Here is a 27,573-nt window from a genome sequence, read left to right on the forward strand (position 1 = left end):
ATGATTTCAAATATTCCTTTAACTTGATCATTTATTTCCGCCTGAGATTCCGACTAAAACATCCCAAACTGATTCGTCTCTCCGCCCTCTCAAATTCCAAACTTCTCCTTAAACCTCAAAATTGCATCCGAAATCTCCTCAACGTTAGTCTCCAAAGCGAAATGTCCTGCATCCAAATACTCCACCACCACATTCTTACTATCCTTCTTGAACCCCTCTGCCCCAGCCGGAACAAAAATCTCATCATTCTTTCCCCAAACCGCTAGAATCGGTACATTTGACGCTCTAAAGAATTTCTGAAACTCCGGATACAAGTCAATATTCGTACGATAATCGTAGAAAAGATCGAGTTGGATTTCCGTGTTTCCCGGACGGGACATCAGAGCATAGTCTAAGGTATAAGACTCTGGTGCAATTTTGTGAAGATTAGCTTCTGGGGTTCCGGTAACGTATTGCCATTTGGTAAAATCAAGGGAAATAACTCCTTTGAGGGATTCTCTGGATGAGGCGAGTTCTTCAGCTGTTTTGGTTGCCCACATCTGTTCAAGAGGGGCCCAGAAACCACCGAGTCCTTCGGTATATGCGTTGCCATTCTGGGAGATTATTGATTGTATGGCGTCTGGTTGACGAAGTGCAAGACGTAATCCGATTGGACCGCCATAGTTGAAGAGGTAGATTGAGTATTTTTGAACTTTTAGTTCACGTAAGAAAGACTCAATGGAACTGGTTAAAGAATCAAATGTGTACTTGTAGTTGAGGCTTTCAGGAACTGTAGTAAACCCAAATCCAGGGATGTCTGGAGCTAAGATGTGGAATTTTTTAGATAGAAGAGGAATTAAATTGCGGTATTGATGAGACGAGCTAGGGAAGCCGTGAAGGAGAAGGAGCGTAGGAGCATCAGAGAGCCCAGCTTCTCTGTAGAATATATCGACGCCGTCGGCCTTAATAGTTTTGAGGTGTACGGCAGTCATGCTTGAGTATCGATGCATGATTATATCAAGCAGATGGAGATCGATTATGTGGCTCATGTCTTAACATTTATACACGTCCGTCTTCAGAATCGCGGGGTACATTCCGCAACCCATGTCTAAATTATGTCAATATGGAGAGCATATAATGGCCAGAGTTTGTTAAATCTGAAAGCAGCCGCGGACTTCCATTCTTTTGTCTTTGTCATCTGCTTACAGGACGCTGACGACTTGGTGATAAGTGCGTATCTGATTGGTTGATTTGCCGAACAAGGGAAGGAACAACAAATTTAGAGCATCCTTGATTGAACTTCTCCGGCGAACTCAGGTCTTTCTCGAATATTTATTCGTGTTCACATGGCATTGATCAATGAGAAGGAGCAGAGCTTCGAATATCGAAATATTGCACAAGATATCACAAACTCGGTGATTAAGTAAAATTAGCTCAAACGCCGAATGATATCATTCAGCCCAGATTGGGACATCCATGGTTTATGTTTGAGGTTGAATGAGCAATGAAAGTTGCCAATAAGATAACGAAAGGATTGTTTCCACAATTAAACAATCAAGGCTCTGCGAATGGGATTGTGCTTCATGCAGAGGCAATGATACTCACTCTACAAGGCAGCCCACCCTCCATGGGCAAAGTAAGACTATTCCTACTAATTCTCTCTTTCTGGTCGATCAACGAAAAGTTAAAATTGACAACTAATGTTGCAATTACTTGAGCAGCCACAGCTTCTGCCATTTTTTTTCCTAGACAAGTACGCGGTCCCCCATTGAATACTGGATACTCAAAAGCAGTCTTCGAAATTATGACGCCGTCTTCTAGCCATCTCTCAGGTCTAAAATTATCAGCATCCTCACCCCAAATTGACCTTGACCTGTTCATTGCCCATGGACACCAGACTAGTACAGCGTATTTAGGAAGAAAGGTTCCATCGGGTAGTGTAGTCGCTTGCTCGCATTGCTTGATTTCGAATGGCACCGGTGGATAAAGTCTCAGTGCTTCATAGAAAACAGCCATAGCATACGGGACAATTGTGGGCTTGTATGTCGTTGACTGTTTGCGGGTACTTCCGTTAGTAAAAGAGGCTGCTTCTTGACGTACACTGTCCAAGACTCTTGGGTGACGCATTAGAAGATAAAATGCCCACGTTAAAGCTTGTGCAGTAGTATCACGGCCTAGGCATCATCAGCTGAGGAATGGATACACGACCATTCGATGTGATACGTACCAGCAGAAAGATAATTCAGGGCTGCATCTGCTACCATTTGATGGTCGTCAATTGAATCCAAGAGAGAATTGATTAGACTGCCGGAAATAGAATCCAAGGAGTTTTGCTCGTTGTTCGCCCGAGACTTCTCTTGTCGGGCCTTAACAGCATTCGATACAATCTCAGTACCAAAGGCTTTGACTTTTCCTATTGATGATCTAAAACGACCACCAAATACCATCTCGGTGACAGGCCAAAGGGGATTTTGGAACCTTTCTCCGGTAGCTCCGGATGCGTATTCGAAAGCTAATGAGAACGGGTCACCTGAACGCATGTCCATCTAACACTATCAGTGGAGAGCCCAATATCTGAACTATGAAGGTTACAATCCTTACATCGTATGCCATTCGACCCATAAGCTTCGTAGTCAATTCATGAAATACGGCCTCCAAATTGATGGTCCTGCCATTTCCTGCATTCCTAAGCTGTACCAGCGTCTCCTCTAGATATTTTGGAAGTGCAACATCGGTAAGAACTTTCAGATTTGAAGCATTGAGAAAATTCAAGCCAGCTTTTCGCTGAACTTTCCATAGATCCCCATCAGCATTGATAATTCCATTGCCAAATAAATCCCAAGATCTGCTTTTGAAGAAGTCCCCTTTTGCAAAAATGTCTTCATTCTTCAAAACGTACTCGAGATTTTTCGGATCATTTATCACAACACCGGGTGGCAATGAAGGAACTGAAATTTCGAATGTTTCCCATCCAAATTTGCGCTCGCACTTGACGAACCAGGAAAAGAGCTTGTGACGAGCTTGGAGAAAGAGGATACCATTTCCAACTAATGGTAACGTATTTGGTGGTCGTCTGAACAGTTTATTAGTTTGATAGGTGAGCGGGGAAAGACCTTTGATGTAAACATTTGTGCGAGATTTGCCAGATGTCAACACGAAGGGACAAATGAATGTACACTCGTACGAAATTCCAATGTGATGTAGTATCATCACTGAAAAGATGCGCAACCTCGTGATTTCGTGCCAAGTTCGCGTTCACGTACCTCAGTTTCTTTCCATTCCTCCTAATCTCCGAACCTTTATACAAAGAACTCCCCAAACAAATCGCAATGACAATTGATATAATTATCGAGATGAACATCCTCCTTCAATTCCGTACGACATCAGACAAAGAATCATGAACGTGAAAAATGTGGTGATGCAATATGCATAAGAATGGAATGAAGGAACCTGATTTTGGGCTAGTGCTACTCGAGTAGCGTTGTGAGGATAAGAGATAAGCTTCCTGTCTCATATTTGGGATACGACATCATTCATCATTCGCCTTTTACAACTCGACATTATTCAATCGACGGCACTTATCTTTGACCGTGAGATACATATTGTGATCCAATTGAAGATACGAGGAATAACAAAGGAAACATGGTACTCATTTGTCCACGACTTCATTTATTTGAGATCAATGATCAACCCTGGTATGTTGGCCCTTGCAGCTCAAGACGAGCTCTCCAAGGTCCACACTTCTCCCATCTTTCATTGATCCTTCATCGTCATCCCACCTCTTGCTACAACTAACGACGCCTCTTCACAGGTTTCCCCAATACCTCCGTCTAAAAGTTCAATCTTGCCTAACCCTCTGCTGGACCTTCCGCGTCCCCATCATCCAACCCTCCTCCCCCGCCCAACTAGTCGCCACAACCCTCTCTCGAGTGCTCTCCAACGACGTCACATCCTATACTTATGTCGATTTCTGTGCCGGGGCCGGGGGTCCCACCCCTTATATCGAAGTGTACATGAATGCACATTTAAATCACTCCTCTACTTCTACTACCAATGCCTCGACCTCATCAATCGCAAACCATGAAGTCTCATATGCCGAAGTCGCAGCTACGCCAAAAAATCAGATAGACGGACTCGCTCTGCGCTCACCACGCCCTGTTAATGGCGATGATAGATATGGAAAAGTACAATTTGTTTTGACGGATTTACATCCTCATATACCCGATTGGACAGAAGCGTCAAAACGCAGCGAGAATCTCAATTTTATATCTGAGCCTGTCGATGCAGCAAATGCGCCGAGAGATCTATTGAAGAACGTCAACGGCGAGACAAATGGTGTACATGGCGAGACCAAAGTTTTCCGATTGTATAATTTGGCTTTTCATCATTTTGGTGATGAATTGGGAGGCGATATATTGAAGAACACGGTGGAGACTGCGGATGGTTTTGGGTATGTTTTCCCCTGCTTTCATCTCAATATTATTTTTTCCCATTGTTATTGCCGAAATTTCTAACACATGGGTGCAGTATATTCGAGCTCCAAGAACGCACTATTTCCTCCCTAATTACCATGTTCGCGATGGGCATAATGATACTCGGAATTACTCCCTTCTACTTCTGGCGCTCTCCCGGTCATCTATTTTTCACATATATTATACCGATTATTCCTTTCGTGCTAGTGTTTGATGGAATCATAAGTTCTGTAAGGACCAGGAGTGCAGGTGAAGTGGAGGCATTGATGAAGAAGAGTGGCGGTGATACGAATGGGTGGAAGGTGTTGAGTGGGAGGGAGAGACACACATGGCCCACGGGATATATGACTTGGGTTATGGGGGTTAAGGAGTAGCGTGATAGCGATGGATTCCGGGGTTCGGGACACAAGGCCGACCGTAGTAAGGTTATTATGAAATGTCTGAGTTAGCCTCCAGTTTCTTTGGAATCGTTGCATTGCAGCAGTTGTGGTTATGAACCCACTGCTACGATCAACGAACTTCTTTCACTCGAGGTGGGATTCGTTAGGAGAACATATGGATTGTGATCCGGAATTGTAAGATGGTTAGATAAAAGTAATGAATGTACAATTTATCATACTTGCTCTATATATGATTCTATTGTGGAATAAATCCACCACCCATATCATCGTCATATTCATCATATGTATACGTATCGCTCAGCTCACTGCTATCATCGCTCTCCATAATCTCATCTTCTCTTACGAAACCACCCCCTTCATTCCCATCATCATTTTTATCCTCCTTCACGAATCCACCCCCATTCTCTTCCTCGTCATCTCTCACAAACCCACCGTCATCCATCTCGGGTTCCGCTTCCTCCTTCTCATCATGAGCCCCGTCCTCTTCATCAACCTCAGCATCGTCCTCCCCTTCCTCATCATCAAAATACCCATCCACCGTCTCCTTGATCCTCAACCCCAGTAACCACTTCCTCCAAAGCCTCAACACCACTTCCCTCTTTTCCTCCTCTATCTCTCTCTCCCTCTCGTCCCTAAATCCCTTTACGACCTCTTCTACTGCCTCTCCATACTCTTTCGCCACCACAATTCCCCTTAAAACCGCCGTTCCATGTCTCCCTCTAAATTCAAATCCCGTAAGCGCGGCTGCAAAATCTATACCCAACAACTTTGCCGCATATACCGATTCCGGTGCTGAGATATGAACGCCCCCTTTAGGAACCATAGATGGTACATATATATCTATATTTCCGAACGAGTTTTTGGGTACTCGGCCATTCACTATTGGGGGTGGAATGAAGAGTTCAGTTTGTAATTGCGTGTACAGGGATGTGCCTGCTCTTTCTTCTCTTTCTTCTTCGTCTGCAAAATCGTTTTTTCGTGGGTTTCGAGATGGCACGACTTTCACGGGTTCTTCGCCCATCTTGACCTCGCGACCAAGTCGATACCATGCATCTGCACTTTTGCATATGTGAACGTCTTTCCTGCGATATACATTTTCTAATTTCTTGATTCCACTCGCATTCGCATTCCCGGTGGCGACTTTTCCACTTTCTCTTTCCGCAACGATAACTTCATTTCTTTGTAAATGGCGTTCAAGTGCATAAACAGGGTGATCCTTGAAATCCTGTACGTTCTTTGGCATAGGTTCTCTTCCTTCTAACGCTGCTAATTCGCCATCTTCGATTTGTTCCACATCTGTTTTCCAACCCCGGGAATAGTGGGAGAGGACTTTGTTCCACCATTTTTGTCCTCCAGGCGTGGATTCGATGCGTTGTTTGCGGGTTTTGGAATTGGGAGCCTTGGCGTAACGACGTGTTACGTCCCGTGCGGATGAATCTGAGGAAAAGGCAAGGACATAAGAGAGCGCATTTTCTTTATCTGTGAGAGGTGGCTCAAAGGAGCGGGGTTTAGAGATTGTTTCTGTGACTAGGGGGTCGATGGGAATCCATTTCTGGTGAGCAGAGTCGAGGACTTCGACCCAGAATATGGGGAAGGGAGATTCGCGAATAGGTTTTGCTTTTAGGGTGGGTGGCGTTAAAGGTGCGGGATTGATTGTAGGAATATTGTAGCCGGCGGCCCCGGGATGTCCGAGACGACTGCGTGGATTTGAGAGAAGGGTTGAGTTACTGGGTCCTGGTGAGGGTACGGGTGGAGGTGGAATGGTTGGTCTCACTTTCGGCTTGGGTGGTTTGGGCATGGATGGGCCGCCGGTGGTGAAGGATAGGGGTTGTAAAGAACAAACTAAGCGGGCTTCAACATCTACGCTTCGTAATAATGCACAGAATAGTTGTGCTCCTGAGTCTCTAGAGCCTTTTAGTTCCGTCGCCGCGTTCCTAAAATCTGCCCTCTCATATGAAGCATCTGCATCTTCAGGCAATTTGTACTGTAAATGTGTCAGATTTTTTCTTGAAAAAAAAAAGCGAGAAATCTTACATTTTTAATATCGTCCTCATTATCCGCCCACAGTGCCCGCCTCAATCCCCTCTTTGTAATCTGAAACTTTGTCCTCCACAAAACAGCCACCATATCCAAACCTTTTTTCAACGATTCAGCTTGACTGAATTGCGATAGATCCTTTCTCGGCCTCAAAAATGACAACATTTTCCTATTTAAAAGCGGTCTAAGAGAATCCTGAACTTCAGAATCGTTACACCATTCATTTCTTCTATGAACATGTGACAGTAAACATAAAAGATGCAATTTGTGAATCTCTAATCGAAGATTTCTGTCTCCTTGAGTGAGAGTTTTACGTCTGGGGGTAGCCGTTTGACGTTGAGGTGCTGGTCTGGTAAGAGTTAATTCTAGATCTCCTGATGGTTCATCATCTTTAGTGTTAAAATTAACATTTTCCCAGTCAATTTCCACATCTACATCGCTCTCGTCTGTTTCTTCATCCGAATCTCTGTATGCAGTCTGCTGAGGCCCATTCACGTCCTCCTCCGGACCTTCACCGTTGAAACTCGTTGGTGCCGTCATGACATCCTCAAATTCGACATCTTCATCATCTTCAGCTTCGTCATGTGACTCCGCCACAGAAGGTTTCGAAGGCCCTGCTTCTGATGCCGTAACTACAGCATCTCGTAAACCAACTCTCCGTCTCTTTAAAGGTCTTTCGGGTACTGCTGACTGCGGACGGTATGGCCTCTTCCAGCATATCACGATATACATCTGGGACTGCATTTTGACTCGCAGCTTTGCCTTTCCCCTTTGCTCTTCCCCTGGTTTTTGGAGGCATTTTTGTTCGTCAGGTCTTGTGATTGGAATTTCAGTGGATGTTGATATCGATTGCGTATATGCGTCGTGCTTGGTGATCTCATTGTCCGAGAAAAATGTCCCTAGAAAGTGTTGCTACCTGGTTTGGTCGCGATGCCTTATCAGGGCTTTGTGGATTAATGATCGATCATAGAAGGTACGTTAAAGCAAGAGAATGTCAAGTTCCAAGCCATATATAATAAATCGGCAATCAATGCCCGTACATAAACTTATGCTCGAACAAGAGTCTTTACAATGTTGGAGCACGCCGAAGCAAGTAAATTCAGGAACACCAGAACTTGGATGTTGATTAATAAGCATGAGGTCGTTACTGGTGTACTCAGTGTGTATATTAAAAGTGGGGATGGGAATTTATCAAACTGCATGTTCCGCGCCGACAAACATCTCATCCGAAGGCATCATTCACGTTTGAAAGCACACCGAGGATATATCAAGTACATGATGGTTCAGCGGGAGCTAAATGTTTGCTTCGTCGATTTCAGCTGTGACCTCCATCTAATTTTTCGGTACTTAAAATTCAAACATCAGTATCATGGTCGGGCAATGTTTAAAAAGAATTATCAATAATATCAGTAACTAACTATTGACATATTAAAGCTACATTCAGCAGGTCGAGCGAGTTGCTGGATTTTCCTCGGTTTCGTCTATATGGTCGAAAGACTACCTCCCATTTGAACGTTGGTTGTCTTTCTCTCTTTCACACAACATTCATGAAATGCCCAGATCCATATGAGCTGATTTGAGACATTGAAATGATCTGATATATCAACAAATGATTTGATAGCAAAGGTACGACCGAATCGAATCTCGTTCCTCACAACTTACTTTCCTCATTGCTATTTCCCCTTCTCAATGTATGTGCATAATGCCAATCATCTCGTCCAATATCCATGCGTACCTTGTAAGCTTCTTCCGCGTCTTCTAATATTTGCATGTCTAGTTCTACCACATTCATTCCTTCTTCTCTTCCCATTTTTCCTAGAGCTCCTTGGAATGGTACGGTGACCTGGCTGATTCCCAAAAAGCCAGAATTCTCTTTCCCCTTTCCTACAGGTGCTCCAGCGTTGCAGAATATAATTCCACACGTATTTTCAAAGGCTCTAGATACTAGTGTAGATTGAACGAACAGTTCTTCAGAAAGCGAGTTTCGTGCCAACCCTGCGGGGGTACAGTCGCTGAGAGTCCAGAAGGTTGGGATGATGATGAGTTTCGCGCCTTGAGAGATGAGCTCTCGGAATGCTTCAGGAAATGCGGCATCCCAGCAAATAAGCATACCGACTTTCCCAAGAGGAGTATCGAAAGCAGTATGTGGATCATTCGTAGACGAGGTTAGATGTGGACGTTCAGGATGCCAGAGATTTTTCTTGGTATAGGAGGAAAGTATTTTGCCCTCAGGGGAAATGAAGTGAGCCGTGTTGTGGAGATTAGAAGTCTCGGGGTGTAAAGTGCAGATAGTTCCTGGCACGATAGATATTCTGAGTTCGGAAGCGAGAGACTGATAGCCAGAGAGATATTTAGATGTGATGTCGTGGTGACACAGTGGCAGGAATTCAGGTTCATCTGGAACCCATGATGTGAGGTGATATTCAGGCAGAACGACAAGGTCGCAGCCATTGGAAGCGGCTTCTCTGATAAATTCTACTGCTTTTTTATAATTGTAATCAATAGCTAGAGGCTAGTAGAAAAATATGAGCTCGAGTTCTTTCAAGAAGTTAGGAAATCGTGGATATCGCATGTTGTGAATATCACATGCGAAGAGCAATCAATGAAAGGAAAAGAAAGAAGCAAAGCGAGTATTGTCGAACAATATCCCTCTTTTGTATCGAAATCGCTGAAACGAACTATATAGCAATGATGACCGAAAGCCAGAGCCCCCACATTGAAACCTATCTTGACTGGCTAAGCTCAAACAGTGAGAAAATGAGGGACGGAGACGCCTCTAACTGCTTCTAAATGGCACCATTGTGATACAGATCCATCACTGACAGATCTCTTCCAAAGAATCTAAAACAGGAATGCCAACAAACCTTTGGGCAGAGCTGCACCAACGCGATCTTATATACTGACGCCATTTTCTGTGTTTTAGTGTTCTTAAATTTCTCTTTGCTTTATCAGTGTTTGATCTTGCTGGGCAGAAGTCAATACTTACGAAGGAGTCTGCTTTACGTTTGCTGTTCGCCAAAAACCTCTCAAGTCGGCTGGCTGACGATAGTCTTGAGAGTAGAAAGCAACAGAGCGACGAACGTGGGGGTAGGGGAGGTAAAGCGGGCGCTAGCGGAGAATTTTCGCCCAATCGAAACTAGCGCAGTGTTACGCTTGCGGGCAGGTAAACTCACAGACTCATAAATCTTAACGACAAGAGGGTCCTTGAGAAACGATTCATGACAGGTTCTCATTAAAAATGATATTGCTGGATACCTAGTTTATGTTTGCTATATATCTGTAAACAAAACGATGGAATTCCATCCTGGGCGTTTTGGTATCTTTCGTTATTAGCCGGGGCTTCATTTGGCCGATGGAAATGATGACTTTCGTGGAACATGTCATGGGGGTCAAATCCCGCAGCCTTCTTACGACATTGATGTTGTGGTACCTGTAGCTGAACCTCCACTTCTTTTTAAAATTCTCATCACTAGTTCAATATCTGTTCTTCGTCATCACAATGATGAACCCATTAGACGCGTTGTCATTGGCAGGAACCATTATTCGATTCGTGGATTTCAGCTCGAAGGTGTTGGCTGGTACTAATGAACTATACAAATCGGGCGCGGAAGCTTTGGCCGTTCACCAACAATTGGGTCTTGTGGTGGATGATCTAGCTAAGATGTCCAAGAGGCTCTCGGATTCATACTGGGGCTTATCTGGGATGGGAGTCGTTTCTACACCATCAGATGACGCGTTTATGTTCATATGCAGAGATGCATCAGAATTGTCCATTGAACTCAGTAATAAGCTAAACAGTTTAAAATTGACAGCCATTGGCAAGCGTAGGAAATGGGAAACTGTTAAGCAAGCGCTGAAGTCTGTGTGGACTGAGAAGGACTTGACGGCTTTAACGAATCGACTGGCATTACTGAGAGATTCTATTCAGATGCATATCGTCGTGGATCTTCGGTAAGTAACTCAATGAAGTCCTCTATCAATAGAAAATGACGAGCAGAAGAGATCAGCTCGATTCGATATCATCAAATCAAGGAGTTCGCTTCGATCACCTCGAATATAGTACGAAGACTATTATTACTGCCCTCCTCACACATCAGGATGAAGTCAGCAAAGGGGTCCAAGATCAAACGATAGCAATTACTCAGTTACTCGGTAGAATTGAAATTCTGGCTGAGAAGCACACATTTCCATCAGGTATTGTGCAGCAGATTGACAAGATTGAAGTAAATCAGTGAGTTTATTTGGTGTTTTTTTTTTCAATTCGCATTATTCAATCCCAAGCCATACTTTCAACAGTCCAGATTGTTGTCTGTCAACTAAAGCCTCTCGACCCGCGAGTCGTTTAAAACATTCGCTCATTTGCCTATGTATTAGGAGCCAAAGTTTGATACTCGCCGAAGAACAAACATCTCAGAATCAGGTTCTGCACAACCATGAGTGGCACGAAAAAGCACTCCGCTTGCAGATTGCTCAATACCTTGTCCAAAATTTAAAGTTCCCAGCATTGAAAGAACGAGAAGAAACTATCGCGGATGTATATCGAGGAATATTTGAGTGGTTATTCAATGATAGCCATGAATCTACGCGGTGGCCTAGTTTTGTCCATTGGTTAGAACATGGGTCCAGTATTTATTGGATCAATGGAAAAGCTGCTTCGGGCAAGTCAACACTGATGAGATTCATATATGATCACAGTAAAACGAAGGTACTTTTAGAAAAATGGTCTGCTCCTTTACCCATTGTTATGGCCAAGTTTTATTTTTGGAAGAGTGGGACTCTTGTACAGAGGTCTCTAAGTGGTCTTCTTCGAGCTCTTCTTTCCCAAATTCTGGGACATCTTCCTGATCTTATTCCTGTCTGTTTTCCCCAAAGATGGGCCAAAATCTACACTGATTCGGTTAGACCGTTCTCTGAAGTACACCAAAAGTTTCATCCGATGGAAATGGAGTACTGGAGTTTAACCGAATTGCAGGCCGCAATGCGGAGCCTCGTAAGCCAAAGCGTACAGCACTTCAAACTTTGTTTGTTCGTTGACGGTCTTGACGAATATGAAGGGGAACCTTCAGCTATAACCAAATACTTTAGTATGCTCGCTCAGGTACCGTGGCTAAAAATATGCGTCTCCAGTCGTCCTTTACTTGGATTCGATGATGCTTTTGGATCTGGACCATCACTTCGGCTGCAAGATCTAACACGTATCGATATTAACCATTATGTCAAGTCGAGTCTCCAAGAGAATGTTAACTATCAACGCTTATGCGTAGAACAGCCTGTTCAAGCATTAAATCTCATCAAAAATATTGTATCGCGAGCAGATGGGGTAAGCTTGTGGGTTAAGCTTGTATTACAGGAGATTGTAAGAGGTCTCGACAATAGAGATAGCCTGCAAGATTTGCAGGAACGTATGTAAATATTGCCGCAAGATCTAGAGGAACTTTTCTCCTCGATGCTTGGAAAGATTGAGCCCTTCTATAGTAAGAAAGCTGCATCAATTTTTCTCATTGTCCGAGCGGCAAATGTACATCAGAGGAGCGTTAAATCATTGGACACACTGATTCTGTCCTTTGCTCTTGATTACGGCACCAGTCGTTTCGCAGATATCAAATTCAACTTCAGGACCTGGAGCTGAGAAACAAAGAGATTAGTGATCATCTAAAAGTGAGATGTGCAGGATTGCTCGAGACCGGACCGAAATACTCCCCAGGATTTGAATATCTTGGATATCGCGTCACTTATTTGCATCGCAGCGTCCGAGAATATTCAGAACGTTCAGATATACATCAAAAATTCATGAAACATAGCAATGGAAGAGGCTTTGAGCCCCACACTGCCCTTATGTGCTCATACATAAAAGAACTTCAGATCTCCGAACCTCAGAAAAACATTTTAACCCAGCCTTCGGGCCTTCCTTTATTTGTGGCAACAGTCCTCAACTACGCCCACGATGCTGAAATTGCGGGATCAAATGCTTACGTTGAACCATTGGATACATTTGCGACATTGACGCACAGTGCGAGGTCCAAAAGCATCATTTGGGCACCGGCGAAGTTCTCTTCTTTTCTACACATCGCAACCAAATGGAATCTTTGTGCATACGTCAGAGTTATTTTAGAGAGACTCGCCTCGGAAACGAAAGGAATTGTTGCTCACAACTTGTTAGCATATGCGCTTGCGGGAACAGATGAATACTATGTGCATGGCATGGAGCAGATGGAAAACTCGGATTATCGGCGAGATCGATTTCCTCCTAGTAATCGCATGATAGGATTACTGTTGGAACATGGAGCGCAGCCTAACAAAAAGCTAAAAGACTTTCCAGCTCTTTGTTTTGAGATGGCCGTCCGTGATGTTTGCGCAATCCTACCGCCGGTGGACACGGAAGAAAGTGAAAATCAGCAATTTTCCGAGGAGGAGAAATCTTTGGTCTCAAACCATTTGGCAATTGTCAAACTCATGCTAGACAATGGGGCAGATGCGAATACAACCCTCAATCACCAAGGACGAACAATCACCTCCAGAAAGTTGCTGACTGAGACTATGAGAAAATATTGGAGAAGCAAGGAGTGGACTGTAGATGAAATGTCTAGAATGAAAGGTGGTAAATTGGAGCCATCGATGATTAGGAAGTGGATCATGACTCTACAAAGACTTTGTTCAAAAACTTGAAGCAGACATAAGATTAAATTGCAGGAACTTAGATTCGTCCTTTATGCAAGCCTGCAGAGAGAGGTCCAGAAGCTCAATGTCCCTTACAGAAATGGACTAATGAAAAGCCGCGCAAGACGTAACTTTCAATATTTAAGGGCGTAGCGAAAGAAACTTGTGCATCGGATTTTACGGAATTTTTGTATAGTGTAATATAGATTATATTTTCTATACCTAGGAATTCAATTTGTATATGATTAGATTTGTATATAGTTATATAATATCTTTTATTATGAATTCAATTATATAAAGAATTGAATAATAAAAGAATTGAAAAAACAAAGAATAATGTTTATCTTCAATTCTTTAATATTAAAGAGTTATTAGTAACTTACTAAAAACTTATTATTCTTTTTATTCTTTTTATTGTTTTTATTGTTTTTCAATGAATAATCTAAATTATCTAAATCACCTTGATCATTCAAATAATCTAAATCACCTGAATCATTTAAATAATCTAAATTATCTAAATTGTTTAAATTATCTAAATTATCTAAATTGTTTAAATTATCTAAATTAAAATCTAGAAAGAATCATTTCTATTATTTCTATTAAAACAATAATAAAAATAAAAATAGTAAAAAGAATAGAAATAATAGACGCTCTAAAAAACTGGCGAGCTAGCTCGCCCTGAAATTTTGAGAGATGTGTCAATATACTCACTGAAGCGTTTACAACACCTCAAAAGTCAAAGATTATGTTTGATTTAGATATTCACTCACAGTACCTAGGCTGTTTTGGGTACTCCGCTCTATTGAATTCTTGTTACATGAAGAAATTGGGCAAGCTACCTAGCGGACTATTACGCTTTCCACCTGGTTTCTTAAACGCAACCACCTGGAGTCAGCTTCAACTTTCTCCCATAATCAACCTCCTTTCGACACCACCATTCTTCTACATTGATACAGCTTCTTCAACTTACGTCGGTCTGCAACGACAATTTGCAATCCCATTTCACAGAGGATGCAGTTCCTCGATTTAGCACCCGAGTTGGTCCATCAGATTTTACTCGAAGCCGTCCTTACTCGCGGGATCCATAGATCTATCATATTAAGACTTGTATGCAGTAAGTTTGATCTTGTACTCGGATTCAAAAATTCTATCCCTGACACTGTCGTGCAGAGCGGTTTTATCATGACGTCCAATTTGCGCTATTTAGATCTCACCTTCTAGACGATTACAAGACCAACAGACTCTTATGCCTCTGGGAAATAGATGGAAATAAATGGGCGAACACATTTTGGCACTCCTACCTTGTATACAGAGTCCAATATAACTCCGATTCCTGCCCACCCCATTTTCGCCACATCCGCAGACTTGTCGAAACTCTCTGTGCGGAAACGGGCAACGACGTGAGAACCACCATCGAAAGACTTTGCTGGCCGATATTAATCGACGCAACACATCGTGCCAGTTCCAATTTGATTGATTTAAACTTCAAGTTGGATCTTTTATGTGCCGCAACTTATCTCAATATCATCCCTGTAGTAAAACGCTTACTCCAAGAAGGGTACCCACCACGGACTATGCGCGATCTCTTCCTTCCACCTATGGCATTGGCTGCATTGGCAGGAAATAAAGATCTACTAGAATATTTGCAAAAGATGGTGATTGAAACCCAATCAAGTCACGATTCAGAAGCTGAACGCTTCAGCTCGATTATAACGGCGGCAATGAGCGGAGACATAGAGATGGTACGAACTGCTTTGTATCCGCCATCGTGGTCAACTATCAATGATACAAACTTCATAGACGGGTCATTTATCCCCCTAGAATCATCCGCTTCGTTTTCTCTTTGGAAAGCGCAAAGGTCCACAGGGAATCTTGAAATATACAAACACATTGAAGGATTCTTTCCAAGACCTGTAGAGCAACCGAGCAAGAGTCTCCTAGTGTTGCATATTCGTTTAGGAAATTTCGAGATAGTAAAGTACATCTTCGATACAACAGGAACGTTTTTCCGTGGGGTTCGGGGTGCCGACGGAGCAAAGCATCGAGACATGATTGATCTTCTACTTGAATACGGCTTCGATAGAAACTTCTCTCGCTTAGACGGACAGCAATCGGAATAGCTAGGAAATAAATCTATATCCATTGAAGCCCAGAAAAGAAACATGCTACTCGTTCACAAGCTCTTCGATCGTGGGGCCGGTATAGACGATGTAATAACGGCCAAAAGTGCGCTAAAATGGGCGATATCAAGGGAGGATACGGTTATGGTGGGGATACTTTTGGCTTCGGGAATCGATTTGGCAAGTTGCGGAGGAAGGATGTTGAAATTGGCTGTAACCCTTGGTCTTGACTCGATGGAAGACATTTTGCAGGCGGAGTTCTTGAAACTTTCAATGCCTCAAAGGGCGCGTTGGATGATGATATCAGATGGCAGGATCGATCCAGAGAAACACGAACAATGAGATTGTGTGTGGGAGGCTAACAATTCAGATATATCTCTTGAGATATTAATTTGAATACTTGAAGTGCAATGTAAAGTTTCATTACAGGTTGAACAATGAAAAAATGGATTTCAATGTCAAATAATTGAACAATGAATTCAACAGAAATAATTGTGATGATTGTCATAATGGTGGCAAACATTGATTTTATGAATATTTATTCCCAGGCATCTTTTTACTTATCAATCCTCAGATGTGACTTCAATAGATTATAATTAATGCTGAGAGTTGAAAAATTCTTGAAAATAAACTTCTCGTTTGCTCGGTCATCAATGTAGTGGTGGAACACTAGAATGAGTTGTGAGTCAGCATTTATGTAATCACACTCGCTAATTTCAAACGTCAAATTCAACGACATGCGTTCCAAAGAAATCTGCATTGTACATGAAATGATGCCCAGAAAGGTAATTCTGGAAGGTCTGTTGACTAAATACTGAGCCTATTGATATGATGATATTTTTCCGGAAAAAATGTCTCTTGGATTGGTTTCAAGCAAAACCTGCCCATGATTTTTCTTCTCGGGGAAGGTCTTCAGCCCATTGCACGATCAGATTTAGAACTTTCACGGAGTGTACTAGACGAAATGGACACGTTACTAGTGACTCTTTCTGTGAAAGTTGTAGCTAGATACATCTCTCTTCTATTTGTACATGCAATGTGTAGTAGCGAGGCCGTCTCACAGCGCAAGTTTGTCTCCGATAAGGGATGTAGGTCGTTGCAAGTGCAATACCAATGCCAGTTGAATCACGTAATCTCCTCTTGAACTAAAACCATGAAGATTCTTTGAAACCTATTTTCAAAGGATTGTTGCAATTGAAGGACTCAAACTTCTTGTCTAACAATTTTTTTGATTCGTGGCCATTCCCCAGAGCGAAATTGTCACAAGCTTTGCGATAATCCTTCAAGTTTTCGGTTTGTATGTTTATACCATGTCGTCCTGTGTTCGCTTCTGCGCTTTTATCTCGCCTTCAACATTTGAGACGAATACTTTGTGCCTGGCCACTTGAAAGCCAGTTGCAAAAGCCAGGATCAGCTTGCGCCCCGACGAAACCAGCCATTCTGACATTGAGCAAGGGTCAGAAATTCAGATATGCAACATTACATCCTCAAGGTTATTCACTATTGCTGTCAGCCCTACCGGCATGGCCCGCGCGTGGCTCAGGCGTGGAAATACAGCTCAAATCTTTTGTTGCATATCTGAAAGTTTGAACTTTTTGTTAGCTCCATTTGAAATGGTTGGCTCTCGTTGAGCGCAAAGGAAAAAAAGTGACCTGAGTTTTGCGCTCGTCAAGCTATTGGGCACATACAACTCTTGAACACTTTTGTTGCATATCTGAAAGTTTGACCGTTTTTTTAGCGTCTCTGAGAATGGTTGGCTCTCATTGAGTTTAAAGAAAAAGAAGGGAGGGAATGTTACCAAAGCTTTGCGCTCGTCAAGCTATTGGATCTCTCGAGAATTTTGAGTAACTTTGTTGCATATTTGACGTTTCATCTTTTTTGTTAGCGTCTATGAAATGGTTGGCTCTCGTTGAGCGCAAGAGAGAGGAAGGTGAACAGAGCTTTGCGCTCGTCAGTCCATTGGACAAGTCAATTCTTCGGAATATGCGAGATCTGATCATATCTCAAGTGCCGTTGTGGAGTTCCGCAACTCCCGACACGTGGATTCACTTTCATACAACATACTATTGGAAACGGTTTTAGAAACAAGTGGTGTATAAGCTTTGCCTTTTTTAACCATTGGCGCGCCTCTGCTCACTCATTGGAAGAATAATTTTGAGGAATATTTCTAACATCGTGGTAGTTCAGATATGCAACATGTGCCGGCTTCCCCTCAGATTGTTGTATTCACTATCAGGGCCACGTGGAAAGTTCAACTCTGGGCGATTTGTTGCATATTTGAAGGACATCGAAATTGACGTAAGCAATCTCAAGGAGCCAATAGCATGGCGAGCGCAAAACTCTAGATATATTTTCAAGTTTCTCCATGTGGGGTTGTATTCAAGCATGCTTTGACCAATTTGTTTTTTTGCATATCTGAAAGACATCGAAATTGACGTAAGCAAGATTAGGTGACCAATAACCGCGCGCGCGCAAAGATTGATGATCTGTATTTCAAGGGGAAAGAACCACCAGCCTCGTGAGCGCATTTTCTTGCCTGATTACCCTAAATTTGTATTTCTGTTGAATTATTTTTCATTGATATCGCTCGCATATTACGATAAATCCAATGTCTGGCACCACCAGTGGGTGTACAGACGGGAAACTGCAAGAATGGACTTTTGAATATCTCTTGATATACCAAGTTCTATATGTTAAGAATTCCTACAATTGTTCAGTAGAGATGAAACAATCAAATCATTGAAGAACAAATTTGTTAAAACTTTCGAAAGTTGGGAAGTGTCCCGTCAATCCATGCACCCACTGTGCTTCCCGAAATATCTACCCGCTACTAATATTAGATCTCCTTGGTAGTGAATTTCAGAGGCACTGGATCATCGAGCGTAAAGCTTAGGCCACAATTTCAAAGAGTTTTGTTGCATATCTAAAAAAAATCAAGTACAATTTTAGCCAGTAGATCATCGAGCGCAAAGCTATGGTAAATCTGATATAAAGCTTTTGTTGCAAGTCTGACGATTGGAAAAGTTCTTCCTTGTCAGCCCTACATACTAAATCCCGCGTTCTACCCAGAGGTAGCACATAACCATGTGTAGGTGGGCCCTCGAAAGCCAGTCTAGTGCCCATGGCCAAGCCTAGACCACAAGTTGAAAAGTTTTGTTACATATCTGACATTTCATCTTTTTCTTAGCGCCTTTTGAAATGGTTGGCTCTCGTTGAACGCAAATTTTGGGACTCTTGATTGTGTTGTGTTTTGACTGGAACAAAAGAGGCTTTTGCATCTTCGGGGTTTCGACATGTCTTTAAATCTAGTAAATCGAAACCATACTGGTTTTTACTCAGAGACACAAAAACAGTAGCCCGAGGCTTGCTCCTAATTTACATATCTTTGAATAAATCAACAGAATTAAATCGTTGATCTCACTCCCAGAGGCGCATAGGTTCAAAAGGATGGGAAGCTGTCTCAAGGCGCCTATCTTGTCATCTCCCAATGTGACGCTCCCCAACCGTATCTTTATCGTTTCAAAAGTGAGTGAACAAGTGCCCTTAACTACGCGACCCTTTTGGTCGGTTCAGAGTCCTGGATTTCCTGAAATACAAAATCAACATTTAAAGGAATTTTCCTCTCTTGTAACAACTTGAAGGTGACTTGACCCCCGTAGAATAATTACCTTAATACTACACGTGACATTCGGGTATTGCTGGCGCACACAATTACCTTTGCGAATATTGAAGCTTTCAAAAATTAACCTTCAACTTTACAACCCGATTCAATCAACAACTTTTCGATTATAATCATCAACCAACAACGCGCCAACGCTGGATTCGGCTTCATATTTACGCTCTGTTTTTAGTCTAACGGACTCTACATGGTAAAATTACTACGGACTCGAAATAAAAATATTGGCTTGAAATAGGATGCGTGCGCCTTCGAGCTGGAATCTAGAGGAAACATCACATGGACTTTGTGGAAGGGAGGGAACGAAAAATCGAATACTGGATCAACAGCTTTGTGTGCTTACTTGGATTTCACTTGGACGGTCATCCATAACGTTGAAATTTGTATACTGATTTTTGGCTTGAGATGGATAGGTCGAAAACTCGACTTTTTGAACCGCCCACATTCTATTCCACAATCCTAGACGAAACAACGCCTTGGGATATCGGACACGGGCAATGAATATTATCTCACTTTCAAAACAAAAAATTTGAGATCGACATCCAGGACAGCCGGAGCGGCCAAGGAATTGTTCAAAATCGATTTGATCAATTGAAGCACAGGATTGGAAGAATTAATAACAGTAATAGGAATCGGAATTGAGTATGTATTCTTTCATAAATTCATAACTTGTGTCGTTTAATAGTCTAGGATCAAATGGGACCAGGGATACGACAAAGAAAAGGAAGAGACTTTGGGATTCAACCACGAGGGAAATGGACTTGGGATATTTCACGAGGGATACGATAATCGGTATTGAAAGAGTGTGACTTGGCAGAGAGACTTGGGATTCAAACACGAGGGATCAACTTAGGAACTTAGGTCATTATCAAAAAAGGATTGAAAATTGGGACTCGACAACGAGGGATCAACACAAGAGCCTGGGATACGATCGATACGGAGATGAGACTCGGGATATGACAACAAGGGGAGAGACTTGGGATTCTACCATGGGGCAACCGGGGAGAGAATTTGGGATTCAACCACGAGGGAATTGAAGACAATTCGGGATTCGATCGCGAGCGAACTAATAAGGAACTTGGGATACGACAACGAGGGATATGAGACTTGGAACTCAACCACGAGGGATTAAAGAGACTTGGGATTCGACAACGAAGGAATGAATAAGTGATTTGTGATACGAAGACGAGGGATAGGAGATTACGGATTCAACCGCCAGGGAGAGATTTTGGGACTCAACGAGGGAGCTAAAGAGACCTGGGACTCGACAACAGGGATTAACAAAAGACTCGGGATTCAATCACGAGGGAATGAGAATAAGACCAGGTTTCTCAACAAACTTGATAGGCTAAAAGCATTGGGTACTAAGGGAGAAATCACCAGGCCTCGTACAACATCGGCTCAATACTTATGGCCTGGGTAGGGGAGGGGACTTGAGAGGAACACCGGACCAACAACTGCAAGCATGCACACACGAACGACCTGGATTTTGCGCTGCTTACTCCTTCTATAATGCGTTTGTGACTTTTTATGCGACGAAGAAATCTATTATCACTGTGGAAAGAAATAATGATGAACTTCAAAATTCCTCCAACTGTTGAAAGCGCTGTGATTCATAACGCTTTCCGTGGAAGATTTTCGATGTCTGAATTTCTGTTGATGATTCCGCGGTAGGGAAATAGAGATACCGATGATAGATTATTACCACAAAGTGGCCCTCTTCACGATCCGGTTGAGGTCTTATATTTGTGGAACTGGTTATAGAGGTGAAATTGTATCAATGGAAAAGATATCTTTCCTAGCGGCTTGATGGCATGTTGATTCCGGATTCTGAAGAGCAGGTTTTCGAGTGAAATTGAGAGATATGCTGACATTGAAGCTCACATCAAATAGTTTGGTGGTAATATAACATTCCTAATACCAATCAACTTATTCTATTCCAAGAACATATAATCCTTTCGATCTTTAAATTCACCACGACATTTCGTTTTTCACTTTGCCATCAAGGGCCAAAAATGAACTGACATCTCACAGCAGTACTCCTGGAAAGAATAACTATGATACAGGACAATGTACTAGTATAGGCTCCATGGCAACGTACTAACATTTGAGAAGAAGACTGAACTAATGCGTAAGGTGGCCTGGCACGACAAGATCATTATTCTAGCGTTTAATTCTGGCATTCTTAACTATAAGGACACTTACAACTTCGGAGACCCTTTTCTATCTGTGATGAGTTTCGAGGCAATTTGGATTGTTTGTGTGTTGATAGTATTTGATGAAAGGGTATTTACACGGAACTGAAGAGTGGACAAACGGGGTAGGATGGTACCAATGGAAGTCAAATACAGTACTTTCAATATGGATTCGGCTCAACTGTAATATTTGTAAGATCTTACATCTATGATAATCCTATATTGTTTCGAAATCTGATAACCCGTCAATCATATAATATAATCGAATCCTAACAACCCTCTTATTCATTGTCACTATTATCTCGGACTCTGTTATTGGCAGTCCTGAGCACCTATGCCCGATAAACCATAGATGGAGCAATAGTTGATGTCCTGGAAGACCCGAAGCAAGCTAAAGATCCATCTTGCTTGCTCATGCATACCATAGGATGGCGATACCGATTTTTCTTGCGTCGTTTTTCAAATTGCAGTCCATCACTCAAAGACTATTTGTTATTGGCCCAATTCAAAGCTTTCCATTAATCTAGGAGGTTGAATCTGTCTTATAGTGTAAATATTCTTCGTGTACAGAAATTTTTTGATTGTTGGATCGCATCTTGGACTATGGGGGACCACGTTCTCGTTCCAGCACCGATTTTCTATCAATGAACTCCCGCACTCTTCTTTCATTGACAGTCGCCAGCTCCTGGGTCTAGGGTAGTTTGTAGTAGGGATCGGTCAGGTCCCATCCAAACTTCTCACACATCTCTACCCTGTCCCTTTCATCCGCTACAGGGTCATTCCTCTCCACTCGCATTCGTTTTTCTACCCTTAGAATGCGATTCAATAATATTTTCATATTCCATTTCAAGTTTTTTAGACTCCAGTGGATGCTTTACCGACCATTCTACTTCTGTAGCATACTTCTCTTCAAATTCGAGAATTAATATCTTGAGTATCTCTAAATCCGTAAGTTATTTCTGTCCATCTGTAGCTTCGAATCGAGCATAATTGTTGGTATCAACTTGGTTGATAAGTGTAAAGTACTTTAGTCTATTATGGTTGTATTCGTTCTTGATCATTGTTATCTATGGGAAGCTAGTAATTAATATAGTAGAAGTGCTAGCGCTAGTGCATACGCTAGTGCAATACGGTGCCCTCTTTAGATCACATGATCGATATCCCGACAATAATCATCGCTAATGTGTACCTCATCTTTTTCAAAAAATGGTTCCTAGCTCTGCTTCGAAAACGAAGGATACGGGAGAAATCGACCAATTTCTGATCGCGGTCTTTGACCTCTTTATCGTACGCAGCTTCCTTTTCATCTAATTTTTTCAACTTTTCTTTCAACTCCGCGTATCTTAGTTCCCTTTCCTTGTATGCCTTCTCATACTCAGCTCTTCTGGACTTGGCCCGTGGACTTTCCAACACAAGGAGAATCGTAACGCAGATAATAACCAAAAATAATACTACCGGCACAGCTAAGAAAGGCATCCACCAAGAATTCGACCCATGGTGTGTTTTTTTGGTTGTTGATGTGGTTATGTTCGATGAGTTGTTTGTGAGAGAGACAAATTGCGAGATCAGGGTATTAGTATTGCCTACTAAGCATAAATTTCGCGAGACAAGTAGCAGAATGAGGAGTCAATACTCTTTGGGGAAGCAAAAGGATTATAGGCATGAGATACAAAAGCAGAGGGAATTTGGGCAATAGGGTTAGTCAGTCAACATAATGAAATTATTGAATCATCTATACTCACAGGTGAAAATGTGGATGTTGTGCCGTTGATTGGAAAGGTTGGTGTAGCATTAGCGATATTTGCAGTGAGACTTTGGCTGATGACGGTGCTTAAGGTAGTTAATGAAACGATGTCATATAGGGTCTTAGTCACAGTGATTGTTGCCGTCGCAGAAGTGGGGGTAATGAGGAGCGCCATTGTGTGTTGTTTTCCAATGGAAGTTGTGTGTTAAAATCTTTCTGATTACTGGGGAACGAACATATATATACTAAGGAGGTTGAGTTTAGCTTTTGGCCAAGAATCTCGTCCTAGGAATGACTGAACCCGAAGAATCTTGGCTTGTCTTGATTTATGAGGTGAGTGTGTTAGGCAGATGACTAAGGCCAAGAAGTTTGGTAACCGATCCAATATAATGCCTTGATCTACTCACTTGAATGATGATGCCTGTCATAGTTTGATGCTTAAAATCATCTAAACCACCGTAGTGCTTTAGGGAGCAAACAAATGGGTCACGAGTAGCTTCACTTGATCTTGATTGGAAACCTCGCGATAGATTTCTTGCTCTACAAAATAAATAACAGGAAGTGATCTACAAAAAACTACTTTTCTAGAAGTGCTAATTCCTCTGGGTGAAAGATATGTGATAGTTGGGGTTAGATCGCAGGGAAAATGGATATATTCTGAGGCTAAGACTCTTAGTACTTGACTAACTAGAACAATTCCAAACTTTAAAACTTGTGAACACATATACCTTGGGGGAAAGATCAAATCATGCCCAGCTGCTAAGAATTGGAACAGAATCCAGCTAAACCCACACAATCTACCAGGTTGGGGGTGCGCATTGCACACGTTGTCCTGGAGGCCTGGGAGTGGGAGTGGAAGTGCAGATACCAAAGGGAAACATGTTGTGACCTTCACCTCCCCTTCAAAGCCCTATGGTTATCCCAATTTATATCATTGTCCCAATTCACAATATTCAATCACTTTCATTCTATACTACCATACAAATCCTCGTATACAACCATATAATTTGATGATTAGCCTGGTGTACGAAAACCCCCATTACGCCATACAGCAACTTTTCCGTAAAAACTTGGCACAACGATTTTCTCGCAGGCTCTATAACATTCCTCCAAAACACAGCTTCCGCCCATTAGTTCCACAGCTCCAGCTTATATTGCCATGTTCATAAACAAATGCAATTAATTCTCTCCATACTCCTGGAATCATGCCGCCAAGTTTCAAAAATGTGGTCAAATCCCTCTATATGCGTACGTCATTCATACCGTCGTAGAATTACACCAATTGCTCGCGCTGTGCATTCAATTTTTATATATATCTACTTACAACCCTCACCAACTTGGCCGAGTAGCTGACAGATATTGCTTAATAGTATTCAGGCAATGCGCTGAAGCTCGGGACTGTTGATGAACATTTGAAGTCTGGATCGTATGCTAGCTTTGGCAGGATGCCGGCTGCTAATCCTCTTTGGTAGCCTATTCGATCAATCTGTTAGCAATCATCCAGTGATATTTTCTGTGCTTTGGTTCCTGATGGCCCCTTTCATTCCATTTTCCGCCAACGGAATCGTAGGTGTGGGAAAGAAGAATCCTTCAGATGCGAGGAGTTAGAAACTTACTCCATTGTGTGCCACCACCCTCACTAGTCTCCGTAGTCCAAGTCCAATAAAACCAGCCCCAGCCTAGCTCGAAACTATACATCTGCGCTTCGGCAAACATTTTCAAAAAGCTCTTATATGTATCACTATAAGTACTTGGATCTGCATTCGCACTGGTACAACTACATGTGTTGTCCTGTGTTGGACAATCTGGCGTCGTTTGTTGTGTCGATGAGTCTCCAGTATTATATGTTCCTTCCCATCTATTTCCTTGATTGACATTTGTGAGATAGGTCGCACAATCCGTATCGGCTTGAGACCATTCAGCAACCATCGTGGGCCCAAATCCTGTACTCGTGTTCGTAGATATCTCCGTTTGTTGAGTCCAACCACTACAAGCATAATTTACTTTCTCTGTATGGTTATACAGAATCTGTCCGCTGTTGAAAATGACATATTGATGAACATCTAAGATTAGATTATCATAACCTGTCAAATCGCCCTGCCAATTCTCGAGTCCCCGGAATCCATCTCCAATAACGACATACGCGGAGATACCATTCTTCACGACCATATCAGTGACGGTAGATGTCCAGTTTAGGACATCATTGACGTCAAGAGATGTCATTCTAGGTTCATTAGCGAGGCCATAGAAACTAATAATGTTCTTATAACGGTCTTGAGCGAAGAATTTAGAGAGCCTATCGTGGATTTCGATACTGCGTTGAGCATTTAGGTCGCCATCAGTTCCATTCAACCAACCAATAGCTCCTTGACGGCCGGAGTGATTCCAACCATTTTGAGAACCTGGGAGCGCATGAAGATCCAGGTTAATACGGAGACCATATTTTCGAGCCCATTCTATACCACGAAGAAGATAACGCCATGAGGTGCGGAAAACATAGGGGTCATCATCGTAGGTTATCACAGCCCAGTACGAGTATGGAATGCGAACGTGGTCCAGTCCAGCAGCGGCAATGTCGGCAAATGTTTGTTCGGAAACGAAGGTTGCATAGTGTTTCTCAAGGGTAGATGCGGCAGCAGTGGGACCCAATTTAGTAGTCAATGTCCACTCATCAATGATTCCATCTGCTGATGAATATGAATTGAAAAGAGACGGAGTGATGAAAGGTTCGATAGAAAGCCAGCCACCTAAATTCACACCTCTAGCCGGTCTTGAAGTATAAGCTCCCCATTCCGCAGATAACTTTGGTGCCTTGGAATTTGGTGCTACATCATCGCTGTATGAGATATTCAAACCCATAACCGGAAGATCTCCAACAGTCTCATTCGTGTATGTGACATTGAAATCCAATGTATCGTACCATGTAAATGGGTCCAAATATGTTCCTTGGGCTGCAACCGGGATATCACTTTCTGACATCCCATCAAGATTTGAATTTGAAGGAGTTCCACTTTCTGTTGCGGGGGCTGTAGACGAGGAAGAACTTGAAGTGTGCTTTTTGCTGGTGCTCACTGCAATTGCTATTATAATTATCAAAATTACTATGCCAATGCCAATTCCCATCCCTAAATACATTATCAGCTCTCAAAATTGACTCCTTCGACCTTGAGTCTGAGAACTCACAGATACGTTTCCGCCTTTTTCTGAAGTCTTCGTCACTTTCGACGTACTTCTCTGGATAGCTTGATTCAGTAGGCGCATATCCACCTCTCAACCCTTTCAGATGTCTCAGATCATTTTTCAATTCTGCGCCACTAAACATTCTTCGTTGCTTCAACTCCCCTTCACCTTCTTCCAGAAGTGCTCCACTGACAACTCTCCGTTTCTTTCCTTTTGGCTCTTTCCAAGGTTTCTCATAGACAGTCTCGTCGTCTGTATATGTGTTTGGTATTTTCAAACTCCGTTCTTCTTTACGCGGCGCATTTGACTTCGGCTTCGGCTTTGGTTTCGATTCGGGGATGCCGTTTGGCTTTCTTCTCTGCTTTTGAAGTCGTAAAGCTGTTTGTGCCGCTGTCTCATCGGAATACTCTCTAACTTTCTTATCTTTACCAGGGTATCCAGATTCATCATCGGTATATCCCCTTTCTTGTCTCCTTCTGTCTTTTCTTGGCGAACCGGATTCATCATCGGTATATTCGTTTCGTCTCCTTCTTTCTCTACTTGGTGATCCAGGAATCTCATCATAATCTCGTTCTCTCCTTCTGTTTTTAATCGGCGAACTAGAATCCTCAGTCGCATAACCGCGCTCTTTTCGTCTTCTATCTTTACTGGGCGAACCTCGTTCCCTTGATCGTCCATGGTCTTCCTTCACTGGTGGTCGCGATCTTGATTTCCTCCTCTCCTCCCTCCTCTTCTCTTGTTCAAGGGAATCCTTTAATCTTGCCAGAGAATCAATTGATAAAGTTTGCGATCCAGTTGGTTCAGAAGCCGCCTCTGATTCTGCGACAATAGCCCTCGTTCGTCGTTCTGCTCGTCGTTTTTCGTGCAACGTACTCTTTCTATGTGGTCGTTCAGTCGCGTCCCCAGCCATTCTCTCCTCCTCCAGCTTTCGCAGATTATGGGTGAAACAGATTTGCCAAAATAGATAAATTATAGAATCGACATGGTTTATATGTACAACGAATCGTGCTCGTGCTGATCATGCATCAGAAAAATCTGTATGCTCAACATACGTATGCGCATCGAATTTCCAGGATTATTGTCTTGTTTCCACAGCAACATCCTCATCCGCA

The 27,573-nt window shown here is 42.5% G+C and overlaps 9 protein-coding genes across 9 annotated transcripts; 3 read left to right on the forward strand and 6 right to left on the reverse strand.

The window, feature by feature from the left end:
* Positions 1–89: 89 nt before the first annotated feature.
* EAF02_001554 (uncharacterized protein) lies at positions 90–971 on the reverse strand (the record flags this gene model as incomplete). The annotated part of the gene is made up of 1 exon (XM_038897602.1): positions 90–971. One exon carries the CDS (start codon positions 969–971, stop codon positions 90–92), a length of 882 nt encoding a protein of 293 aa, XP_038762577.1.
* Positions 972–1,560: 589 nt separating this feature from the next.
* On the reverse strand, positions 1,561–3,340 carry EAF02_001555 (uncharacterized protein; the record flags this gene model as incomplete). Its single annotated transcript, XM_038897603.1, has 4 exons — positions 1,561–2,153; positions 2,207–2,525; positions 2,581–3,052; positions 3,243–3,340. 4 exons carry the CDS (start codon positions 3,338–3,340, stop codon positions 1,561–1,563), a joined length of 1,482 nt encoding a protein of 493 aa, XP_038762578.1.
* A 281-nt stretch (positions 3,341–3,621) lies between these two features.
* On the forward strand, positions 3,622–4,825 carry EAF02_001556 (uncharacterized protein; the record flags this gene model as incomplete). Its single annotated transcript, XM_038897604.1, has 3 exons — positions 3,622–3,674; positions 3,791–4,429; positions 4,507–4,825. The coding sequence occupies 3 exons, from the start codon at positions 3,622–3,624 to the stop codon at positions 4,823–4,825; spliced, it is 1,011 nt and encodes a 336-aa protein (XP_038762579.1).
* A 262-nt stretch (positions 4,826–5,087) lies between these two features.
* Positions 5,088–7,633, reverse strand: EAF02_001557 (uncharacterized protein; the record flags this gene model as incomplete). Its single annotated transcript, XM_038897605.1, has 2 exons — positions 5,088–6,836; positions 6,887–7,633. 2 exons carry the CDS (start codon positions 7,631–7,633, stop codon positions 5,088–5,090), a joined length of 2,496 nt encoding a protein of 831 aa, XP_038762580.1.
* A 907-nt stretch (positions 7,634–8,540) lies between these two features.
* Positions 8,541–9,798, reverse strand: EAF02_001558 (uncharacterized protein; the record flags this gene model as incomplete). Its single annotated transcript, XM_038897606.1, has 2 exons — positions 8,541–9,401; positions 9,754–9,798. 2 exons carry the CDS (start codon positions 9,796–9,798, stop codon positions 8,541–8,543), a joined length of 906 nt encoding a protein of 301 aa, XP_038762581.1.
* A 329-nt stretch (positions 9,799–10,127) lies between these two features.
* EAF02_001559 (uncharacterized protein) lies at positions 10,128–13,555 on the forward strand (the record flags this gene model as incomplete). Its single annotated transcript, XM_038897607.1, has 5 exons — positions 10,128–10,840; positions 10,887–11,120; positions 11,264–12,291; positions 12,313–12,422; positions 12,506–13,555. Exons 1-5 carry the CDS (start codon positions 10,389–10,391, stop codon positions 13,553–13,555), a joined length of 2,874 nt encoding a protein of 957 aa, XP_038762582.1. The 5' UTR covers positions 10,128–10,388.
* Positions 13,556–14,557: 1,002 nt separating this feature from the next.
* EAF02_001560 (uncharacterized protein) lies at positions 14,558–15,666 on the forward strand (the record flags this gene model as incomplete). Its single annotated transcript, XM_038897608.1, has 2 exons — positions 14,558–14,660; positions 14,717–15,666. 2 exons carry the CDS (start codon positions 14,558–14,560, stop codon positions 15,664–15,666), a joined length of 1,053 nt encoding a protein of 350 aa, XP_038762583.1.
* A 7,454-nt stretch (positions 15,667–23,120) lies between these two features.
* On the reverse strand, positions 23,121–23,456 carry EAF02_001561 (uncharacterized protein; the record flags this gene model as incomplete). The annotated part of the gene is made up of 2 exons (XM_038897609.1): positions 23,121–23,123; positions 23,280–23,456. 2 exons carry the CDS (start codon positions 23,454–23,456, stop codon positions 23,121–23,123), a joined length of 180 nt encoding a protein of 59 aa, XP_038762584.1.
* A 554-nt stretch (positions 23,457–24,010) lies between these two features.
* On the reverse strand, positions 24,011–27,522 carry EAF02_001562 (uncharacterized protein). Its single transcript, XM_038897610.1, has 3 exons — positions 26,465–27,522; positions 24,898–26,406; positions 24,011–24,754 (listed from the first exon to the last, which is right to left on the reverse strand). Exons 1-3 carry the CDS (start codon positions 27,369–27,371, stop codon positions 24,645–24,647), a joined length of 2,526 nt encoding a protein of 841 aa, XP_038762585.1. The 5' UTR covers positions 27,372–27,522; the 3' UTR covers positions 24,011–24,644.
* Positions 27,523–27,573: the final 51 nt, after the last annotated feature.

The sequence above is a fragment of the Botrytis sinoallii genome (genome assembly GCF_014898435.1).
Source record: "Botrytis sinoallii strain Bc 23 chromosome Unknown BSIN_002, whole genome shotgun sequence".
Lineage (NCBI taxonomy): Eukaryota > Fungi > Ascomycota > Leotiomycetes > Helotiales > Sclerotiniaceae > Botrytis > Botrytis sinoallii.

Excerpts from the sequence above, each read along its gene's own strand:
- EAF02_001562 (XM_038897610.1), bottom strand. The coding sequence starts at position 27,371 with ATGGCTGGGGACGCGACTGAACGACCACATAGAAAGAGTACGTTGCAC. Across the intron at positions 26,407-26,464 it reads AAAAAGGCGGAAACGTATCT|GGATGGGAATTGGCATTGGC; the intron begins GTGAGTTCTCAG and ends TAATGTATTTAG. Across the intron at positions 24,755-24,897 it reads GGGTGGTGGCACACAATGGA|GCTACCAAAGAGGATTAGCA; the intron begins GTAAGTTTCTAA and ends TTGATCGAATAG.